Below are 19448 nucleotides of genomic sequence, written 5' to 3' on the forward strand. Positions count from 1 at the left end.
AAGCCAAAAGCACAATAACCTTCTAATTGCCCATAAATGTATGGAACATTTTGTCAAAATAAGGGATCATTTTGTCCTGGGCAAGAGACGTGGTGAGTTTCATTTCAGAGCTCCGGTTTGTCGGATTTAACATCAAACGTGTCTGTTGTTGACCGAATTGAGGTGTAATTACACCTGCATGCAAAATGTGTTTATTGTTTATAATTTATTTCACTCGAATCAAATTGTTGAATTCAATAGCTATTTTACCAATGCTGGCATTGCGTGTGGTGACTATGGCTGAACAAACTAACTAACGTATGCAACTCACACCATAAGCGACTTTGACCACGGCACGGCATGGTTGTTGGTGCAACCCTTCTGAAACTGCTGATATCACAACAGTCTCAAGAATTTACACAGAATGGTGCAAAAACAACAACTTTGGTCAGCAGAAAAGTATCTCAGAATGCAACACGTCAAACCTTAAAGGGATAGTTCTGTTTGTTTGAAGTTGGGTCCTATGAGGTACTCTCATACAGTCAGTGCACTGGGTAAAGCACTCTGGACACATAGTGCACCGAGATAGGAGAACTGCACTCCAGCTACTCCAGCTACAACAGGCACAGAGAGCTGTCTGCTGAGTGTGAAGGGGGCTGATAGAGAATGAAATTCCACAGCCAAAAGGTAAACAGTGAACCACTTGAAGGAAACCAGTTGAAATGAAATGATGGAGCCAGGAGTCATAAGAAGTCGTCTGATATGATGTATTTGACATAGATCTTGGCCAAGAGCAAGAGATGCACTCTTGGCCAAGAGATGCACTCTTGCATATTCACGAATGGATACACAGGCTTACATACATTGAACAGAAAGTCAAAGATACTTATAGGACACACATCAGATTACATGTCTTGACGCACACTTGAAGGCCACTCTGTAGACTCAACCTATCTGTTATTCTGGCCCTGTAGAGAGCACCGTGGCACGGTGACAGGGCACAGTGTGCGATAGAGAGGAGCTGCAAATGTAAGGTACAGGTTATCTAAATACGTCTGTCTGTGTATGTACACAGGTTATCCAAATATGATGTCTATCTGTGTATGTACACAGGTTATCCAAATATGATGTCTATCTGTGTATGTACACAGGTCATCTAAATATGAAGTATGTCTGTGTCATAACTATATGTAACTAAAATGGAAATGTATATGAATATATTAATAACTAGTGATTGTCCAAATAAAGGCTAATGTGATGTAAATTTTCTCTATCAGGGCCATGAGCAAAAACGTACAAAACAACAGAAAGAATACATAAAGTGCTTCCATACTGCTCACCTGGCATAATGCAAGTCTCCACAAGCCCTGAGATGCTAAGTTGAATATGTAATTTACACCCTGTTTTTAGCTAAAATCGTCACTATAGCAAGGTTGTACCCTATTGTTGTAATTTCAGCTGCTAGCTCCAGTGACGATTTCAGCTAAAAACAGGGTGTACATGACATCTTTTCAAGTCAACTTGGCATCTCAGGGCTTGTGGAGACTTGGATTATGCCAGGTGAGCAGTATGGAAGCATTTTATGTATTCTTTCTGTTGTTTTTTACATTTTTGCTCATGGCCCCCAGACAGCTCTCTGTGCCTGCCACAGCTGGAGTGCAGTTCTCCTATCTCGGTGCACGATGTGTCCAGAGTGCTTTAATCAGTGCACTGACTGTATGAGAGTACCTCATAGGACCCAACTTCAAACAAACTGAACTATCCCTTTAAGGCGGATGTCACTTTGGTAGCCGTCGGTTAAGACCAAACTGAAAGCTGATACCTACCCAGTATTAGTCTGGTGTTCCAGTAAAGTCCTCAGTGAGTGTAGCTATAATGCCAGGGCAGCTTCTGTTTTGCCTTGCACATTCATTGTAGTGGACTCCATTGCGTATTTGAGTTGAGGTTTGCCAAAGTGAAAGGGGTTGGATACTTCAAACAGCACATATACAATTTTTCATTTTCTAAAACATATTTACTACTGGACTGGCTATTTTAGTCATGTAGGTGGTGGTGGTGGTGGTGGTGGTGTGTGGGAGGGGGGTGTTCCACCACTTCTGTGAGGCACTGTATGCATGTCACATTCTGATTAGGGGCTGAGCCCCCCTAGAGGTCTGGAACTACGATCGCCCCTGCTCCTCATAACACAGAGATAAGTCCAGCTACCAGCAGTCTTATTATCAGAGCTCATTTTGACCAGTTAGTTCTAACATTAGAAAATAACATTTGAATATATAGGCCTAAGTATTTCATGGGACTATTAACACAATTACACTAATATATTATTGACCTAATATTAAGGATTAGGATTAGGATATGAATAGATTATTAATAATGATGAATGAATGAATGAATGAATGAATGAATGAATGAATGAATGAATGAGCGAGCTTTATTTGTCATTGTCACAAAACAAGTTTAAGCAATCCCCTAGGTGCGTTTAGACAAGACAATAAGTTAGGTAATAAAGATAATGGTATAAAAGTAACGAGGTAATAAAGGGTAAAAGTGTCTAGTGTATCACAGTACGAGGTAATAAAATAAAAAATGTAAAAAGTGTAAAAAGTGTCTAGTGTCAGGTTTGTTCTGTGTACACTCTATATACATTCCACTTAGCACTTACATTCCCCTTAGCATCTTGCACAGTCCTATACATTAAGCATCGACATTGAACTTGGTTCTGTGTGTGCATTCTTGAACATTCTACACATTCTTATTATTATTATATATTCTTCTTATTATTATATGATAAGCATGATGTGATCATGCTTATGTCAGCATGCATTTTCAGTTCACTTCTGAGCTGTTCTAGTTAGTGTTGAGTGCAAAGTGAGGGTTTTCTGGGTGTGAAAAGGGCAGAGGTGTTTAGGCCCTTTTGGCAGCAGATAGGCAAGTTTCCTCTTGAAGCAAACAGCAGTTGTTGTTTGTGGTGTGAACACGCGGCTCTCTGTCCACTCAGAGGCTCATTTCTGAGAAGCAACAGGCAGGACAGGAGGGCTTCTGAGAAAACTAAGTAGACCTCTGCAAATTATTTCTGTGACATCACACATCACACACACACACATGGTGGGCATGATGGGCCCCTGGGCCTGGACACATAAAGCCCCCCGCCCCCTCTCACAGCGCACATATGCAGAATCTTTTAATTGGGTGATTGCCCTGATTACCTAATGATGTGATATCATCAGTGATGTCATCAGTGATGTCATCCTTCCTGGCCGAGGCTACTCTGTGAGCGAGGCCATTGGCAATGTCGACTCTGTCTGTCTGTTTCAAGAATTTTGTCTGGCCACAGCTATGCCGTTTTACGTGTGATCGGGCTGAAACTTTCAGGGGGTGTAAAGAGCACCCGTGTCGGTGACCTGACTGATTAATTGCCCTAAGGCTGAGGCTATAGTTCAGTGATGATGTCATCGGTGATGATGCCATCACTGATGCCATACATAGTCATTGTGACATCATTGTGACATCACTGATGATGTCATCAGTGACACACACACACACACACACACGAGAGAGACTGAGGGAGAGGGAGAGAGAGGAGGGGAGAGAGCCTGAGGGAGAAGGAGAGAGAGAGGGGGAGAGACAGGGAGAGAGAGAGAGGGACTGAGGGAGAGAGAGAGGGAGACCGCGCGCCAATAGGGCAGGTGAGGCCGTGCAGCAGCCTAGCTAAAAGAAAGAAAGTATAGCATTTAGGCGAAAATGATGGAAAAATGTGAGTCATTGACGGTTTGAAGAGCTCAAGTGACCTCTATATATGTCAGAAGAAATCACAACTGCCCTTAAATGAAAGCTAAGAAGGTTCCCTTTAAAATAGGTCCAAACACAATATGACATTGAAAAATGCCCTGACCATGTGCCTAACCCAGGATATACACCAGCGTCTAAAATGCAATTTTCTTTAGGGGTGGTTCACTTCACAAGCTGGTAACTGTCACAGCTACCACTAAGGAATGGCTATCATACCAAAATATCATCTACAGACATGTGTCTTATCAAAAATTATAAGCAAGTTTGCCACCTTGAGTGGTACCGGAATCTGGTCTGGCCCATGGACTACTTGATGAGTAATTACTTTGGAAAAGATGAATCTGCATTTGAAAGCACAACCTTCCACATTTAAGGCTGATGCTTTACCTATTGAGCCAAACACCTGTTACAGGTTTAGTGAGGAGACACTAATGAAGTAGTGTGATACTGCAGCCTATGATTGATAGAGTACACATTAAATCACTTTATAGAACATATAGTACTCTGCATTAACAAATAAAACAATACTAAGTCACATGGGCCAGAAAACTGCTGCTGCACCACTCTCTATGGGTTGAAAGGTCTGTCCACACCCCGAACAGTTGACAGACTGGCAGTGTTAATCACTTTATAGAACATTGTTATTATAATCGTTATAACATTCTTTCTGAGGCTTTCAATATGGTTTGGACTAGCACTGGTGATTTATCACTTGTCCCTTTGTTTTGTTTGCCAATTGTGGTACACACCAAAATATCATCTGAGCCACCAGGCTGGGCCGCGACCCGCGGGAGCCGCTTGGCCGGCCCGGTGGCTGCTGGACTACCCTATCTGTCCAAAGGTGATGAAACAGAGTAGGCTAAGTCACATTTGGCTAGTGAGATAAATGTGTTTATATTGTTTCTTTATTTGACTTCTAGGAGCAGTAACTTGTGACAATGGAGTGACACACACGTCTGCCTGGATCCATGGATATTAAGAGGAACCGATCTAAACCTCAACAAATACAACTACATAAACCTCATCCCATACAGCAGGGGTGTCAAACTCAATGCGACCCAATTTGGTGTCAAGTGGGCCAGACAATGAAAATCAATAATCAATAATAACTTATACCTCAAAATGTTCCCGCTTATCTTAAGTGTAAAGAATTACAGGTACAACAACACGTAGGGTTATCTCAGATACCATCAAGCACATTATCGACTGTCTGTACTGTGCATTACAATCAGGGGTGTAGTGGAGGGTCAACGCAAGTAAACAATTTACCCACCCCTTTGAAATGAGGCAGATAGTTTACTCACCTATTTTCAGATCAACTGTACCAATCGATGAGGGCAAACAAGTTGGGTAAACTACTCACCTTGGATAGTTTACCCACCTGTGCAATTCTCTATAGTCAAGCAAAGTTAATGAAAATAGCTGACTATTTTGTACAGATAACATGAATAGGCGACTTAATATTTAACTTGCTCCTGAAACCTGGTACCTCTTAGCCTTCACAAGTGCATCACATTGGATCGAAGGACTTCTCAGTGCAATCTTCACACTTTGCAAAGTCATCCTTTGGGTCGCATTGGACCCTTTGGGGGGCCGGGTCTGGCCGCATGTTTGACACCCCTGCCATACAGGAATCACTTGAGAGTCTGAAACAGCTCAGCCTGGGTCCTCTCAAATGGCTGCCCTTACAAAGCGACTGAGACCACGTCAGTGCCTGCTGTGGCTGCTCATTGGCGCACTGGGGTTACTATGCATGCGTATCTTACTCGCTCCCTTAAAGATGGACTGGGATCCTACCTTCAGCTTCACCTACAGCTGGTTGCAGTATACAGATGCTGATGGCAACCCCGAAGATGTTTGCAATTGTTCTGCAATCCTGCATGGAGATAAAGAGGCGCTGGAGCAGGCCAAGTTGTTGACCATCACTAAAGACTTCCAGAAGAGTGTCCAGATCCCAGATGACTACTATATTAATGCCACTCGGGACTGCAGGTTTGGTTTTCTAAATGACAGGTTTCAGTATGTCTATAACTGATACATTATACATAGAATGTCTCAGTTACTCACAGTACAGTATGTAGCATGTGTGGTATTTCTTCAATTATATTCTTACAGGACATTCAAGTTAAGCAGGAAGTACTTAAGTTTTCCTCTAAGCCAGGAAGAAGAAGACTTCCCCCTGGCCTATTCTATCGTTGTTCACCATAAGGTATGCAATATTTTACACCATTGATGTATTCAAATAAATACATAATTTAGTTGAATATACTGTAATAACCAAATACAGATCCTAAAAATAAAGCAAATAGAAATGACAAATAATAAGTGTAGAAGTATTGAATATACTTTTTCCACAGGTGCAGAACTTTGAGCGTCTGCTGCGAGCCATCTACGCACCTCAGAATATTTACTGTGTCCACGTGGACAAGAAGACCAAGGCCTCGGTCTTCGCTGCCATCGTGGCCATTACTTCCTGTTTCCCTAATGTCTTCATGGCCAGCCGGCATGTGAACGTGGTCTATGCTGCCTGGACACGAGTCCAGGCCGACCTTAACTGTATGGCTGATCTCTATCACATCAGTACAACATGGAAATACTTCATCAACCTTTGTGGCCAAGACTTCCCTCTGAAAACCAACCTGGAGATAGTGAGGAGCCTGCGTTCATTGCAGGGTGGGAACAGCTTGGAGTCAGAGCAAATGGCCGATGGGAAGAAGTGGAGGGTGCAGTCTGTTCACCAGATTGTGGATGGAAAAATCCAGGTATCTTTTCTTTTCTGGAATTTTCGTTGTACTTCATATCATATATATGTTAATCTTATACTATCAAATTGTATTGCTGCAACAGATTCTTTGCCTTTACCTTTGGATATAAATGCTCAGTAGTGTTGCCATCTTCCAAAAATACTTTATCCATTATGTATAAAAATGCACATTGTATTGAGATGGACCCTGTAAGACACATAACATATCCATTCAATATTTCAATTATCTCAGGGGACAGGGCAGGCTAAAGCGTCGCCACCCTTCAACCTGCCCATCCTGTCAGGAAGTGCCTACATGGTGGTTAGCCAGGGCTACGTCCGCAGCGTGCTGGAGGACAGCCGAGTACTGGCGCTGATCGAGTGGGCCAAAGACACCTACAGTCCTGATGAGTTCCTCTGGGCCACCATCCAACGGATGCCCAGTGTTCCTGGTTCAACGTGGCCCAACTCCAAGTACGACATGACAGACATCAATGCTATTGCACGGCTAGTAAAGTGGGCATGGCATGAAGGGTCACAGGGCGAGCTGAAGGCAGTATATCCAGTCTGTCATGGCAGCCATGTTAGGGCAATATGTGTGTATGGTGCTGGGGACTTGCAGTGGATGATTGAGCAGCATCACCTCTTTGGCAATAAGTTTGACATAGACACAGATTCCATCGCTGTTTACTGCCTGGAGAAGTATCTCAGACAAAAGGCACTGGCTCAGATACATTAGGTGTATCCTGAAATTATTTTCTGTTTTAATTCTCTATTATCCTACTTACGAGCAATGTTTAAATTCAAGCTTATTTATACTAATTATGAATAAATCAATTTATTTTATTAATAAAAACATAGAAGCAAGAGTTATCAAAAATGTATAAAATCCAATGATCAAATTTGGTCACTGGCAAATAGCGCAGGTGGTTTTTTAATGCATTTTACTGTCAACAAATCCTTGCTCGGTTCCAGGGCAAGGGCAGGGCTTAAAATTCACTTTGCAAACTGGGGGGGAATTCCCCCCTTATGCTCTTCAGATAGGGGGATATATAGATTTTGGGGGGGATCTATAGACTTTGGGGGGGATTTTTTCAGCCGATACTATTCTCCCGCATTATAAATTACAAATCTGTGGGAATTGGCAAAAATATGCGCGATTCTCGCAATCCCACCCTGAATTTTAAGCCCTGCTTAAACCAGCAATGACAATGCTTGCCCTTAGGGCAAGCATTGTCATTACTGGTTTCTAGCATTCAAAATCTCCCTTTTAACTACCACTGGATCACTGAAACATCATTTCATGTATTGACCCACTGGATCACTGAAACATCATGTGATGTATTGACCCAGTGGATCACTGAAACATCATTTGATGTATTGACCCAGTGGATCACTGAAACATCATTTGATGTATTGACCCAGTGATAATTAAAAGAATAAAAGGGAGATTTTGAGTGCTAGAAACTAGCAATGACAATGCTTGCCCTTGCACCAGGCGTAAGATAGGGCTCACATGTACTGTCTCAAGCAGTGGGCAAGCCCAACCCCTTTCCAAGTCTGTTTAAGCTGTAATTCCGCGAATGGCCACTTGGAGGAGGGGGCAGTAGGTAGATCTCCCCATGTTAAAATGCGCATCTTTGTAACAGGATTAAACATCTTTCCAGTTAGGGCGAAACATGGTTTTGGTCTACCGGTATATAGCTAATTTCACCTTTTCATAACAACTGTATTTTTATATAACTCACCCGTTTGGAGTAAAATAGATGATAGAAAAGGGGGTGACTGACAGATCGCCTGTCCAGTGATCACGCAGCTTGCTGATCACGGACCAATAGCAAGCGAAGCTGCGGCTCTGGGAAACTCCCATCTCACGTGAGGTGCGGAATGACTCAGCCCATTCCCTCCCACTCTGCTGACGAAAAATCAACATAGTGATGGCCAACGTTTGAACTCCGCCAGGTAGAAGACATTTTATGGGATAGCTACGTCCATATTATTTATGACTATGGTCTCAAGATGTAACCAGGGCAACCACACAGCAATTCTGCAAGCTAACAATTCATGAATAATCATTCATTCTTGAGGTTATTTGTATTCTCTGCTTGTTGTCCATTGATGTGGATGCAATACAATATTTAAATTAAACTGCTGTTCACACACTGCCCCCCAACCCCAAGGTACTTTGCCATTCAACAAGTTTTCTACATTTCCAAATGTAAACAGTAGATTCAAAATTGCAATTAGATGTATTATTTGCATTTATGTGCACTGTCTCTAATTGTTATATTATGAACATTACACACACGCACACGCACACACACACACACACACACACACACACACACACACACACACACACACACACACACACACACACACACACACACAGTGTGTGTATATATATATATATACACACACAGTGTGTGTGTATATATATATATATATATATATACTGTATGTATGTATGTATACTCTATGTATGTGTGTGTGTGTATATATATATATATATATATATATATATGCATGACATTAGTAGGCCTGGCCTACCAATTTTTACTTTCTTCGCACATACTGGCTTCCTTTGTATTGTCTCTGTGGCACCTGAATTTCCCCAAGGGATCTATACCGTGCTCACTTATCTTATCTTATATTTTAGCAACAAAAGATTGCATATAGAACATAGGCTACTCTTTCAAACAAAACAAAGGTGGGTGTGACAAACTCATTCACCTGCTAGCAGTTATCTTACCTGTTGAAGTAGAACAATGTAAAATGACCCTGAATATATAGCCTCAAGCACCACTTAAGAGAATCAAAGTAACATCATTAAAGCATCCTCATCAGATGAGAACTACAGAGAATATTGTCCATCACCATTATCATTATTTATTTTATTTATTTTATTTATTTTATTTATTTTATTTATTTTATTTTTTATCTTATTAAACATTTCTGATTGCTGGATGTTAGACCAATTAAAAGAACTGTTTGAGATACGACTACCGGTATTGTTTTAGGTTTGTTTAAAAAAAAGGTATTCAATAGTGAATCACAGTGAAACATGGGCAGACAGACAGTGATTTTAAGAAGCCAATTATAATTTACCAAAAGGGAACATTGAATCACTATTGACTTTATGAGCTTAACTTGCTGTTGCTGTGATATGTGCCTTGTACTATATATTGAAAAGACAGAATTATTGAGGAGGGACATCTTTAATGAAGTAAAATACTTCACATAATTTACAGCAAATTAATACTTTGTGAAGACAAACATGAATGTATACAAACACAATGTAAAGCAAATGAAGATAGAGACACACAAACTTGTGTACCTCTAACCATTTCTTTCTTCATCACCCTCCCACATTTTCTCTCTCTCTCTCTTTCTCTCTCTCACACACACACACACACACACACACACACACACACACACACACACACACACACACACACACACACACACACACACACACACACACACACACACACACACACACACACACAACCCATGAGTAGTTACGATAAGATTGGTTATATCATTTTAGCCCTGCAAGTTCCATACAGAATTTAAATACATCTCTTGAACATTCTGTGTCATACACAATGTTTTCACAACTTTGAGGCAGTTGGAGAGATTTTTTGAAATCTCTATAAAGATATTGTTAAATCAATTCCAATAATCTTCATTGATGCTAGAACTTAGACTTAGGGGAATGCTGCTTTCTATCAATATATTTCAGTATTTCCATTGCTCACTGCTTTTGGGAAGGGTAATCAGGTCTGAGATCGATAAAAGATCATTGGAGCTACAGTTTGATAACTGCAATTTTGCTAGGATGAGGATAGTATATTTTTTTATTTTCACAGTGATATATTAATGAGAATATTTTTCCTCCTCTTTTTGCATGAATTGCATGATGTGCGAGAAAGTGAAATTTGTAATGGTTAACCACCTGCACCAAGGAGACTCACTACTGTCTTTTTCAACTAGATAGATAAAAAAAATATACCTGAACAACCATGCAACTGCATATGCAGGCCTATAGTTGTCATTTGTACACAATAAGACGGTTGAATTCCTCGACATTTCTAACAGAAATTACTCCGAAACAAGTTTGGTCATTCTGGTTTCATGCTTGTCACAGTGAATCATTTGTTTTCTTCTGATATTTCTTTTTATATATTTTTCAAACCTTGCCTAACTAAACTTGACAACATGTAGGGCCCAAATAGAATTATGGGGAATGAATGTTCAATGAGTGTCAATTAAATTGTTGACTGAACCATAGACAAAAAAATCAGTTTAACACAATTCTGTTGGTTTCGTTTTCATCCATGCGTGCCACAATATTTGGGTCTTTAAAGCAAATTATTTAGATCTAGCTACTCATTTCATTTAGTGAAACTGACCAAAAAAAAGAATCTGGAATGACATATAATGTAGTGACATCAGTACAGAAAATGTTTTTTTTTATATATATACTGTATATAGTAATATTCACTTCAGTATCATGCTGTTAAATCTAACATACATCCAAAAGAATGCGGAACTATTGATCAACACTGCATGTAAGAGAAGGTACACCGTAACGGGTGTTGACCTGTCGGCTCCAGCAGGGTAAAGTGACCTAACTAGCATTGCTACTAGTCTTTATGGCTCTTAACACGTTCACTGCCAAGGACGTGTTAACACGTTTTCAGAATCCAGCTGTTGACTGTCAACGACGTGTTAACACGTTTTCAGAATCGATTTTTTTTTTTGACGGTGGGACGTTGATCTAACCCTTTTACGTCTCCTACACCAGAATTGGAGGTATTGAATGTGTATAATCTATTTTACCGACCCACTGAGTGTCGACATGTCTCTCCACAGTAGAAAGAGGCGACCCAAAACTGGAGGGAAAAGCGCCAGGAAGCCGTTCTCATACTGTAAAATTGATGGCGAAAACGCCTTCACTTTCGCGCTGATGCACAGCGGTGGCAACGGTGGGGGGTTCCAAGAATAGATTGGATGCACACTTTGAAACACGCAGCATAAATATGACCAGAATCGCATCAAAGCTCTCAACCAAAACTCCACGAAACGAGCGAGTCCACCCAGACTTCCTCAAACAGCGGCACCGCGCAAACAGGCAGCAGCCAGGCAGCAGCAACTTCGTTGTGACACGCCCGCTGGAGAGCCAGGGAGGCAGGAGGAGAACACACACGGAGGGAGGAGTTGGAAGCAGAGGGGGGTTTCCTGCTGTTATGGAGGAAATTACTGTTCAAAACTATTGTTTAGATGTCTGACTCTTACTGATGCCAAAAATGAATGGTTAAAGTGACTGTTCTATCGAATTTCACAAAAAGCCGTTTATCTCTGAATAATTTTTCTGACGCTGAAACCATGCTGTATTCAACTGCTAATGCTTACATAACTACTAACTCTACAAACTAACTCTTTTAGACAGAGAAAGCACACATTCTATTAGTTCTTTTGAGATATTGTGTGTTCACAAAATCTTAGCAGAAAAGAATCCTCGGGTCTTGAAAGATGAGCCAGAATCCTCAAAAAAACCCTCTGGCAGAAGCTAACTACAGTAAAAAAAAAAACGTCTGGCAGTGAATGTGTTAATTTGACAGTCGGATGACAGCCAACAGAGTCAGATGTTTCCACAGAGCTAACATCCCAATTGTCAAACAGAAAGGTCAATTTTTCGTTAGTTGTCAGAAGATGACTAATTACTAACAGGTGAAGTAATAGTGATTGTGTTGCTCCTGTCATTTCCCAGTTTCTGCTCGTTTGCCAATATTTGGCAATAAGGTGAAAGAGTGGCGAGCCTCAACATGGCTACAGATGTTCCATCCTTATTATTGTTAAGGGTTCGACAACGTACAGTAGATACATGAGTGTCATCAAGCCAGTTAATTCCTTCCATGGCTGGAAGTTTGGAGGTGGGTAACCTTACAGCATTATAATGCTGCCAAAGTCTGGCTAACACTATTATCACAAACTGTAAAAACATGTCAGGACCTGAATCAACGCATTATTGTCCCACAATTCAAATGAAAGAGGATGTCTCAGACAGGAAGAACTACTGAATGGACATCACTAGCATAGGCCGTGTCGTCCGAAAACAGGATAGTAACACAGGATAGTCTATTTTCTTGATCATGGGTGTAATGTCCAGGGTTTGTACTTTCCTCAACGAACATCAGCACACCACACAAGCAACCGCCTCATGCTGAGCACCACAGCTGCTTTCTATCTAACCTGTTGGTAGCGTCACACCTTGCGTGGGAGCAGCATACACTGTCATGCTGCAGGTCAGGTTGTCTATGCATCTCTAGACTGTAGAGTACAGCACACTGCGGGGGGGACGGGGGAGAGGGGAAGCAGCCAGGCGTCTGTTAACTGTCAAACAGCTGAGTTCCCCCTCTAGTCGGCTCTGAGAGGAAGAGAGAGAGAGAGAGGGAGAGAGAGAGAGAGAGAGAGAGAGAGAGAGAGAGAGAGAGAGAGAGAGAGAGAGAGAGAGAGAGAGAAAGAGAGAGAGAGAGAGAGAGAGAAAGGCAGAGAAGGACAGCGGTTATTATGTAGACACACACACCACACAATCTCATGATGTAATTTGTAATATATCCTACTCGTTTATTATTATTATGATTATTATTATGCAGTGAAACTAACAATACATATTTTAATTAACACTGCAAACAATTGGATCCCTATTATATTTATACTACGGTATTTATTATACTCAACAGAGAACAATAATTCACCCCTTACTTAGCTGAAGTCTCCTGCAGTTCTTCATCCAGTCTGGTGTGGCATTATGTTGGAGAGAGTAGAGAACAAAGGTTAAGAGACAGTAAGGGAGGTGAACGAGTCAAGGGGACAAGCATGTCTGTCAGTGCACATGCAGCAGCTGGGGATCAGTATATCCACACCGCCATGGGTTAAGGGGACAAGGAGGGACAAAGAGGGACAGGGAGGGGTCGAGGCTCGAGAAACTCTGCAACATGCGTTGTTGGTGCATGATGACCTAATGATTGGTGAGGGAGGAGATGACTGTCCATGGACATAACAGACTGGCCCGTTTCCTCGCACATCCCAGTTTGTCACTATGTTAGACCATGGCTTCCTCTTCGCTCTGCTCCTACTGTGAACAATATCATCTGATCCCTATTCAGTGACTGCCTGCCCAGCACACATCCACTGTTGACAAATCTATGAAGTGCACCAGTCAATCCTAAAGCTAAACAAACAACTTAATCCCAGACCAAATGTACGTTGAAGGGCGGTGAGTGTTCTCTTCTCTGATTGTAACGTCATGTTGAATGTATGCATGTATCCTTGTGTGCTGTTTTTAATGTTTGTCTTTTCTGTGATGTTGTAAATGGAGCTGCTGTGATGCACGATTGTGTGACAATAAAGTATCGTAAATTTGGTCCATTAAATGTCTTTAATCTGTCAGAATTGGATTGTGCTATCTGGGCGAGGAGGCCTATTATGCCTGTTACTAATAGGCTGGGGCTGCATCTGTTCCTGGTGTGTACAGAGGCCTGGGGGCACACGAAATGACAATTCACTATTCTGCTGAAAGGAAATGCATCAACCCATAGGCAGTTGTATCGTACAACCATAGATATGATATTACTATAGATGGGTCACCGCAGGCTCCGCCAATTCTAACAAGTGGTACTGCAGCAGCAAGTCTCCTAAATTGTCACGTGACTCCAATAGACTCAGACCTGCCCGAAAGTCTCCTAAGTGGCCGTGTCCGTGGAAAACCCACGTGACAAAATGACAGGAAGTGAGTTGAAGTTGGGCCGTCTTGCTTGAAATCCCATCGTCTTTGGTACAACAACCTACTGACTTGTCTGTGAACTGGGGTGCCATGATGACACTCTCCTAGTCTGAGTTTTTCCTTTTTTTTTTCTTTTTTCTCCCCGATTTTTTATCCCATTTTATCCCCCATTAGTGCTCGCTTGATTTCTCAATCCTGGTTGCTACTCCATCCTCTGCCGATCTGGGGAGAGCCGAGACTGGCTCCATGCTTCCTCCGAGACATGGGCAGTCAGCCAGCCGCTTCTTTTCACCTGACAGAGGAAGCTTCACCGGTAGGACATAGCACGTGGGAGGTTCACGCTATTCCAACCAGTTCCCCTCCCTCTGACCAGGCGCCCTTAACGACCAGAGGAGGAACCACATTAGCAACCAGGATATTGCATGTTTTTGTGAAGGGGGTTCCCATATGAAGGAAACCCCCGGGAGGCTGATTTGTGGTGCTGCGTACTGTTGCCATTGCTACATGTACTTACAGCAGTGCAAGCTTTCTGCCTGGGAGATTCTGCATGTAGACCACCGAAACACAGATAGTAGCGTCGTGTTATTGGTAGCACGGAACTAATGATAAAACAAGTTGTAGTGTTTGCATTCTTTGAAACCCGAATTCAGTGACATCTAATAGTCTTTATAATTCAGAGATGATTGTCTTACAAATTAACATATTTGCGAACCTCCACAGTTTGTCTCTCTTCAATCTGCTCCATGTTGTCGACAGACATGTAGTTATATTTTTGGAGAGGTGCAGAGATAAGGTACAGCAGAAGCCTCACGCTGGCACCGCAAACACTACGGCATCATTTCAACACAGAACTACAAACACTATGGTGAGATTTCAACACAGAACTACAAACACTATGGTGAGATTTCAACACAGAACTAGAAACACTAGGGCGAGATTTCAACACTGAACTACAAACACTAGGGCGACATTACACAGAACTATAAATCAGTCTTTAGCTGGTAGAGATTGGAAAAGGGAGGGGTATAGAGAGGAAGGGTATCAGGCCAGGATCAGAGTCAAGGTAATTGTGGTTAATAGAGTCCCACTAAAATGCCACAGAGGTCAAGGAGAGGTGAAATGAAACAGTTTATAGGGAAGGATACATCACAGACTGGCTGTAAACCAATCAGAATCTGCCTTTACATGAGGTTAAAAAAGGAGACATCCAGGGTCAGTTAGTCATGGCATGGGGTCAAGTAGCAGTGGACAAGGATTGTGTACGTGATTTTTACAGATGAGTTGATTTACCTCATACATGCTAATTTGTGTAAACCCCTCTCTTCTTCATACCTTGGGGGAGAGTGAGAGAGGCATGAGCATGCCTAAGTTAGGGACTTGGAATGAGAACCAGATATGTATATTTTGGAAATCCTTGGGAACACAGGTCAGTCTCTATAAGTCAGTCTCTACAGGTCAATCTCTACAGGTCAGTCTCTACAGGTCAATCTCTACAAGTCAGTCTCTACAAGTCAGTCTCTACAAGTCAGTCTCTACAGGTCAGTCTCTACAGGTCAATCTCTACAAGTCAGTCTCTACAAGTCAGTCTCTACAGGTCAGTGTCTACAGGTCAGTCTCTACAGGTCAATCTCTACAAGTCAGTCTCTACAAGTCAGTCTCTACAAGTCAGTCTCTACAAGTCAGTCTCTACAGGTCAATCTCTACAGGTCAGTCTCTACAGGTCAATCTCTACAGGTCAGTCTCTACAGGTCAATCTCTACAAGTCAGTCTCTACAGGTCAGTCTCTACAGGTCAATCTCTACAAGTCAGTCTCTACAAGTCAGTCTCTACAAGTCAGTCTCTACAAGTCAGTCTCTACAGGTCAGTCTCTACAAGTCAATCTCTACAGGTCAATCTCTACAGGTCAGTCTCTACAGGTCAGTCTCTACAGGTCAATCTCTACAGGTCAGTCTCTACAAGTCAGTCTCTACAAGTCAGTCTCTACAGGTCAGTCTCTACAGGTCAATCTCTACAAGTCAGTCTCTACAGGTCAATCTCTACAGGTCAGTCTCTACAGGTCAATCTCTACAAGTCAGTCTCTACAGGTCAGTCTCTACAGGTCAATCTCTACAAGTCAGTCTCGACAAGTCAGTCTCTACAAGTCAGTCTCTACAGGTCAGTCTCTACAAGTCAATCTCTACAGGTCAATCTCTACAGGTCAGTCTCTACAGGTCAGTCTCTACAGGTCAGTCTCTACAGGTCAGTCTCTGCAAGTCAGTCTCTACATGTCAGTCTCTACAGGTCAGTCTCTACAAGTCAGTCTCTACAGGTCAGTCTCTACAGGTCAGTCTCTACAGGTCAATCTATATAAGTCATTCTCTACAGGTCAATCTCTACAGGTCAGTCTCTACAGGTCAGTCTCTACAGGTCAGTCTCTACAGGTCAGTCTCTACAAGTCAGTCTCTACAGGTCAGTCTCTACAGGTCAGTCTCTACAGGTCAATCTCTACAAGTCAGTCTCTACAGGTCAGTCTCTACAGGTCAATCTCTACAAGTCAGTCTCTACAAGTCAGTCTCTACAAGTCAGTCTCTACAAGTCAATCTCTACAGGTCAATCTCTACAGCTCAGTCTCTACAGGTCAGTCTCTACAGGTCAGTCTCTACAAGTCAGTCTCTACAAGTCAATCTCTACAGGTCAATCTCTACAGGTCAGTCTCTACAGGTCAGTCTCTACAGGTCAATCTCTACAGGTCAGTCTCTACACGTCAGTCTCTATTAGACAATTGACAAACATGTTTTTATCAGGTTTAATGGTTATCACCATTTCCGTTGTGGCACCCTGATGGAAGCATGTGAAGAAGCATCATGAGTTGTGCAGCATCATGACATTGTGTCATGTGTCTGCGTGTCTGCGTGTCAGTGTCTGGCCACATTATATTGATATATTCTTTGCTGCATCTGCTCGTTGTCATTGACAACTGTGCCAGGCAGTGGGGGACATTTCACAGCAAAGAAATGGCAGGACACGTCTTGATAGTTTAGGTGTGGAGAGTCATTCCAGTGATTCGGAGAAGAGAATGGCTGCATGGTGTGTCAAAGATGATAACGGCTGACTCACTGGACGATGCTGGGCGGAATGTGGACATATTCCATTGGGATGATTCCTCGCAGCTCCGCCAGACTGTGCACATACTTGATCTTACTGCTGAACTTGGAGCTGAAGGCGTCAGTGCAGGATACAGGGACAGACAGAGCCAAAGTGAGAGAGAGTGTATCATTTATATGTAGTCATATTATACATACTTTTTTCTATTATGTTCAATAGTCAATGCAGGAAAATTATAAATATATAAATGACATTAAATTAATATGGATGGAAAGCACTAATCACAGTGGCACAAGGCTGAGTTGCAGTAGAGCCTTGCTAGAGGTGATTGACATACATTTAGTGAAGATTATTTAAAATTGTAGGCCTTCTAATTGTGAGATGCTCCACGTGCTAGTATGGCGCATATACATCTTTTTACGTGATGTGATGATTATATGATGACAATCTGTATATTTCCTGGTAAATGTAAGTGGAAAATGCTAAACCACAGTGTGTCAGCTAAATGCCTAAAGTGCACTTCTGATACCTTATAAAGGGTCTGGTGATTCCCAGCACTGTCCGGATGAACCAGGAAGGATGTACGATGATGAACAGCTTGAGGTTTTTCTTCAGCCTATTGGGACAAGAAAGGAGGCAGAAGTGGTGTAAGATTTGTCACGTGAATAAACGACTAATTCCAATAATATTAATAATAATCATGATAATAAAATACAGCTGCAAGCAGCTGCTGTTTTAGTGGTGTCCAGGCTCATGCGGCAAATGATTTGAGAATACCAATATAAGCTTGATTCATTATTTGAAAAAGTTCTACATCTCAACAGTAGAACATTTGACAGTTCTGCGACCGCTTGACATACTGCCATTTGACAAATGTAAAAGTATTCAGCATAACCAAAAGTGATGGTTGACTCCCTAACAAACATGTGTATTTTGTATGGTCTATTTATACCAAAACTCAAACGTGACACATCTACCAAATACAATATGCCGACGACTACGCACACCCCAACATGTATGTGTGTATTCCCGTGTGTGTGTATGTGTGTATTCCTGTGTGTGTGTATTCCCGTGTGTGTGTGTGTGTGTCTATTACCTCCTGTCGATCATTTGGTAGCACTTTTTCATCCAGCTAAAACCAGGCATCCTCCTGCGAGGCGTGGCACCGTTCAGGTAAACAATCATGTAATCATCTGCCACCATCAACTCCAGTGTACTTATTACATACCTATAACACACACACACACACACACACACACACACACACACACACACACACACACACACACACACACACACACACACACACACACACACACACACACACACACACACACACACACACACACACACACACACACACACACACACACACACGATAATGTTTTTTGGGTTTGCTTGTTTTTCCGTTCCCCCCCCCCATTTTTTCTCCCAATTGTACTTTGGGCAATTTCCCCCTGCTGCCCCAGTCGCTGCACCCCCTCTGCTGTTCTGGGGAGAGCCGTAGACTAGCACCATGCTTCCTCCAACACATGCCAGCCACTTCTTTTCCCCTGACAGCGGAGAGTTTCACCAGCAGCATGTAGCATGTGAGAGGATCACACTATTACCACCAGTTCCCTTCCGCCCCGACCAGGCGACCCGACCGACCAGAGGAGGCACTAGTGCAGTGACAGGACACCATACCATGAATCTGGCTTCCCACCTGCAGACACAGCCAATCGTAATGGTATAGACGCCCGACCAAGCCAGAGGTAACACGGGGGCGTAAACCTGCGACCCTCGTGTTGGTAGGCAGGGAATCTACCGCCACAGTACCCGGACGCCCACAAACACGATATTGTTAATAAACCGTGATGACACTGGTGTAGATGTGATGCAGTAGACAACTTACAGCATGTATAGGACAAAGAGAACTGGGCCTGGCAAAGTGGCAAAGTGTTTAAGACAGACGAGACGACCACCCAAGAGAAGGTTTTACTCACAGGAACAGGTTTTCCATCACATAATGGTAATTGTCCGAGTCACTGTCTGGTAGGAAGCAGGCTGCAAACACAATGA

General features: G+C 42.4%; 1 protein-coding gene across 1 annotated transcript; it reads left to right on the plus strand.

The window, feature by feature from the left end:
• Nucleotides 1-5548: 5548 nt before the first annotated feature.
• Nucleotides 5549-7250, plus strand: LOC310784243 (beta-1,3-galactosyl-O-glycosyl-glycoprotein beta-1,6-N-acetylglucosaminyltransferase-like; the record flags this gene model as incomplete). Its single annotated transcript, XM_083645262.1, has 4 exons — nucleotides 5549-5760; nucleotides 5884-5977; nucleotides 6126-6530; nucleotides 6765-7250. 4 exons carry the CDS (start codon nucleotides 5549-5551, stop codon nucleotides 7248-7250), a joined length of 1197 nt encoding a protein of 398 aa, XP_083501388.1.
• Between the last annotated feature and the right edge of the window lie 12198 nt (nucleotides 7251-19448).

Source organism: Poromitra crassiceps (genome assembly GCF_964638095.1).
Source record: "Poromitra crassiceps genome assembly, chromosome: 10".
Classification (NCBI taxonomy): domain Eukaryota; kingdom Metazoa; phylum Chordata; class Actinopteri; order Beryciformes; family Melamphaidae; genus Poromitra; species Poromitra crassiceps.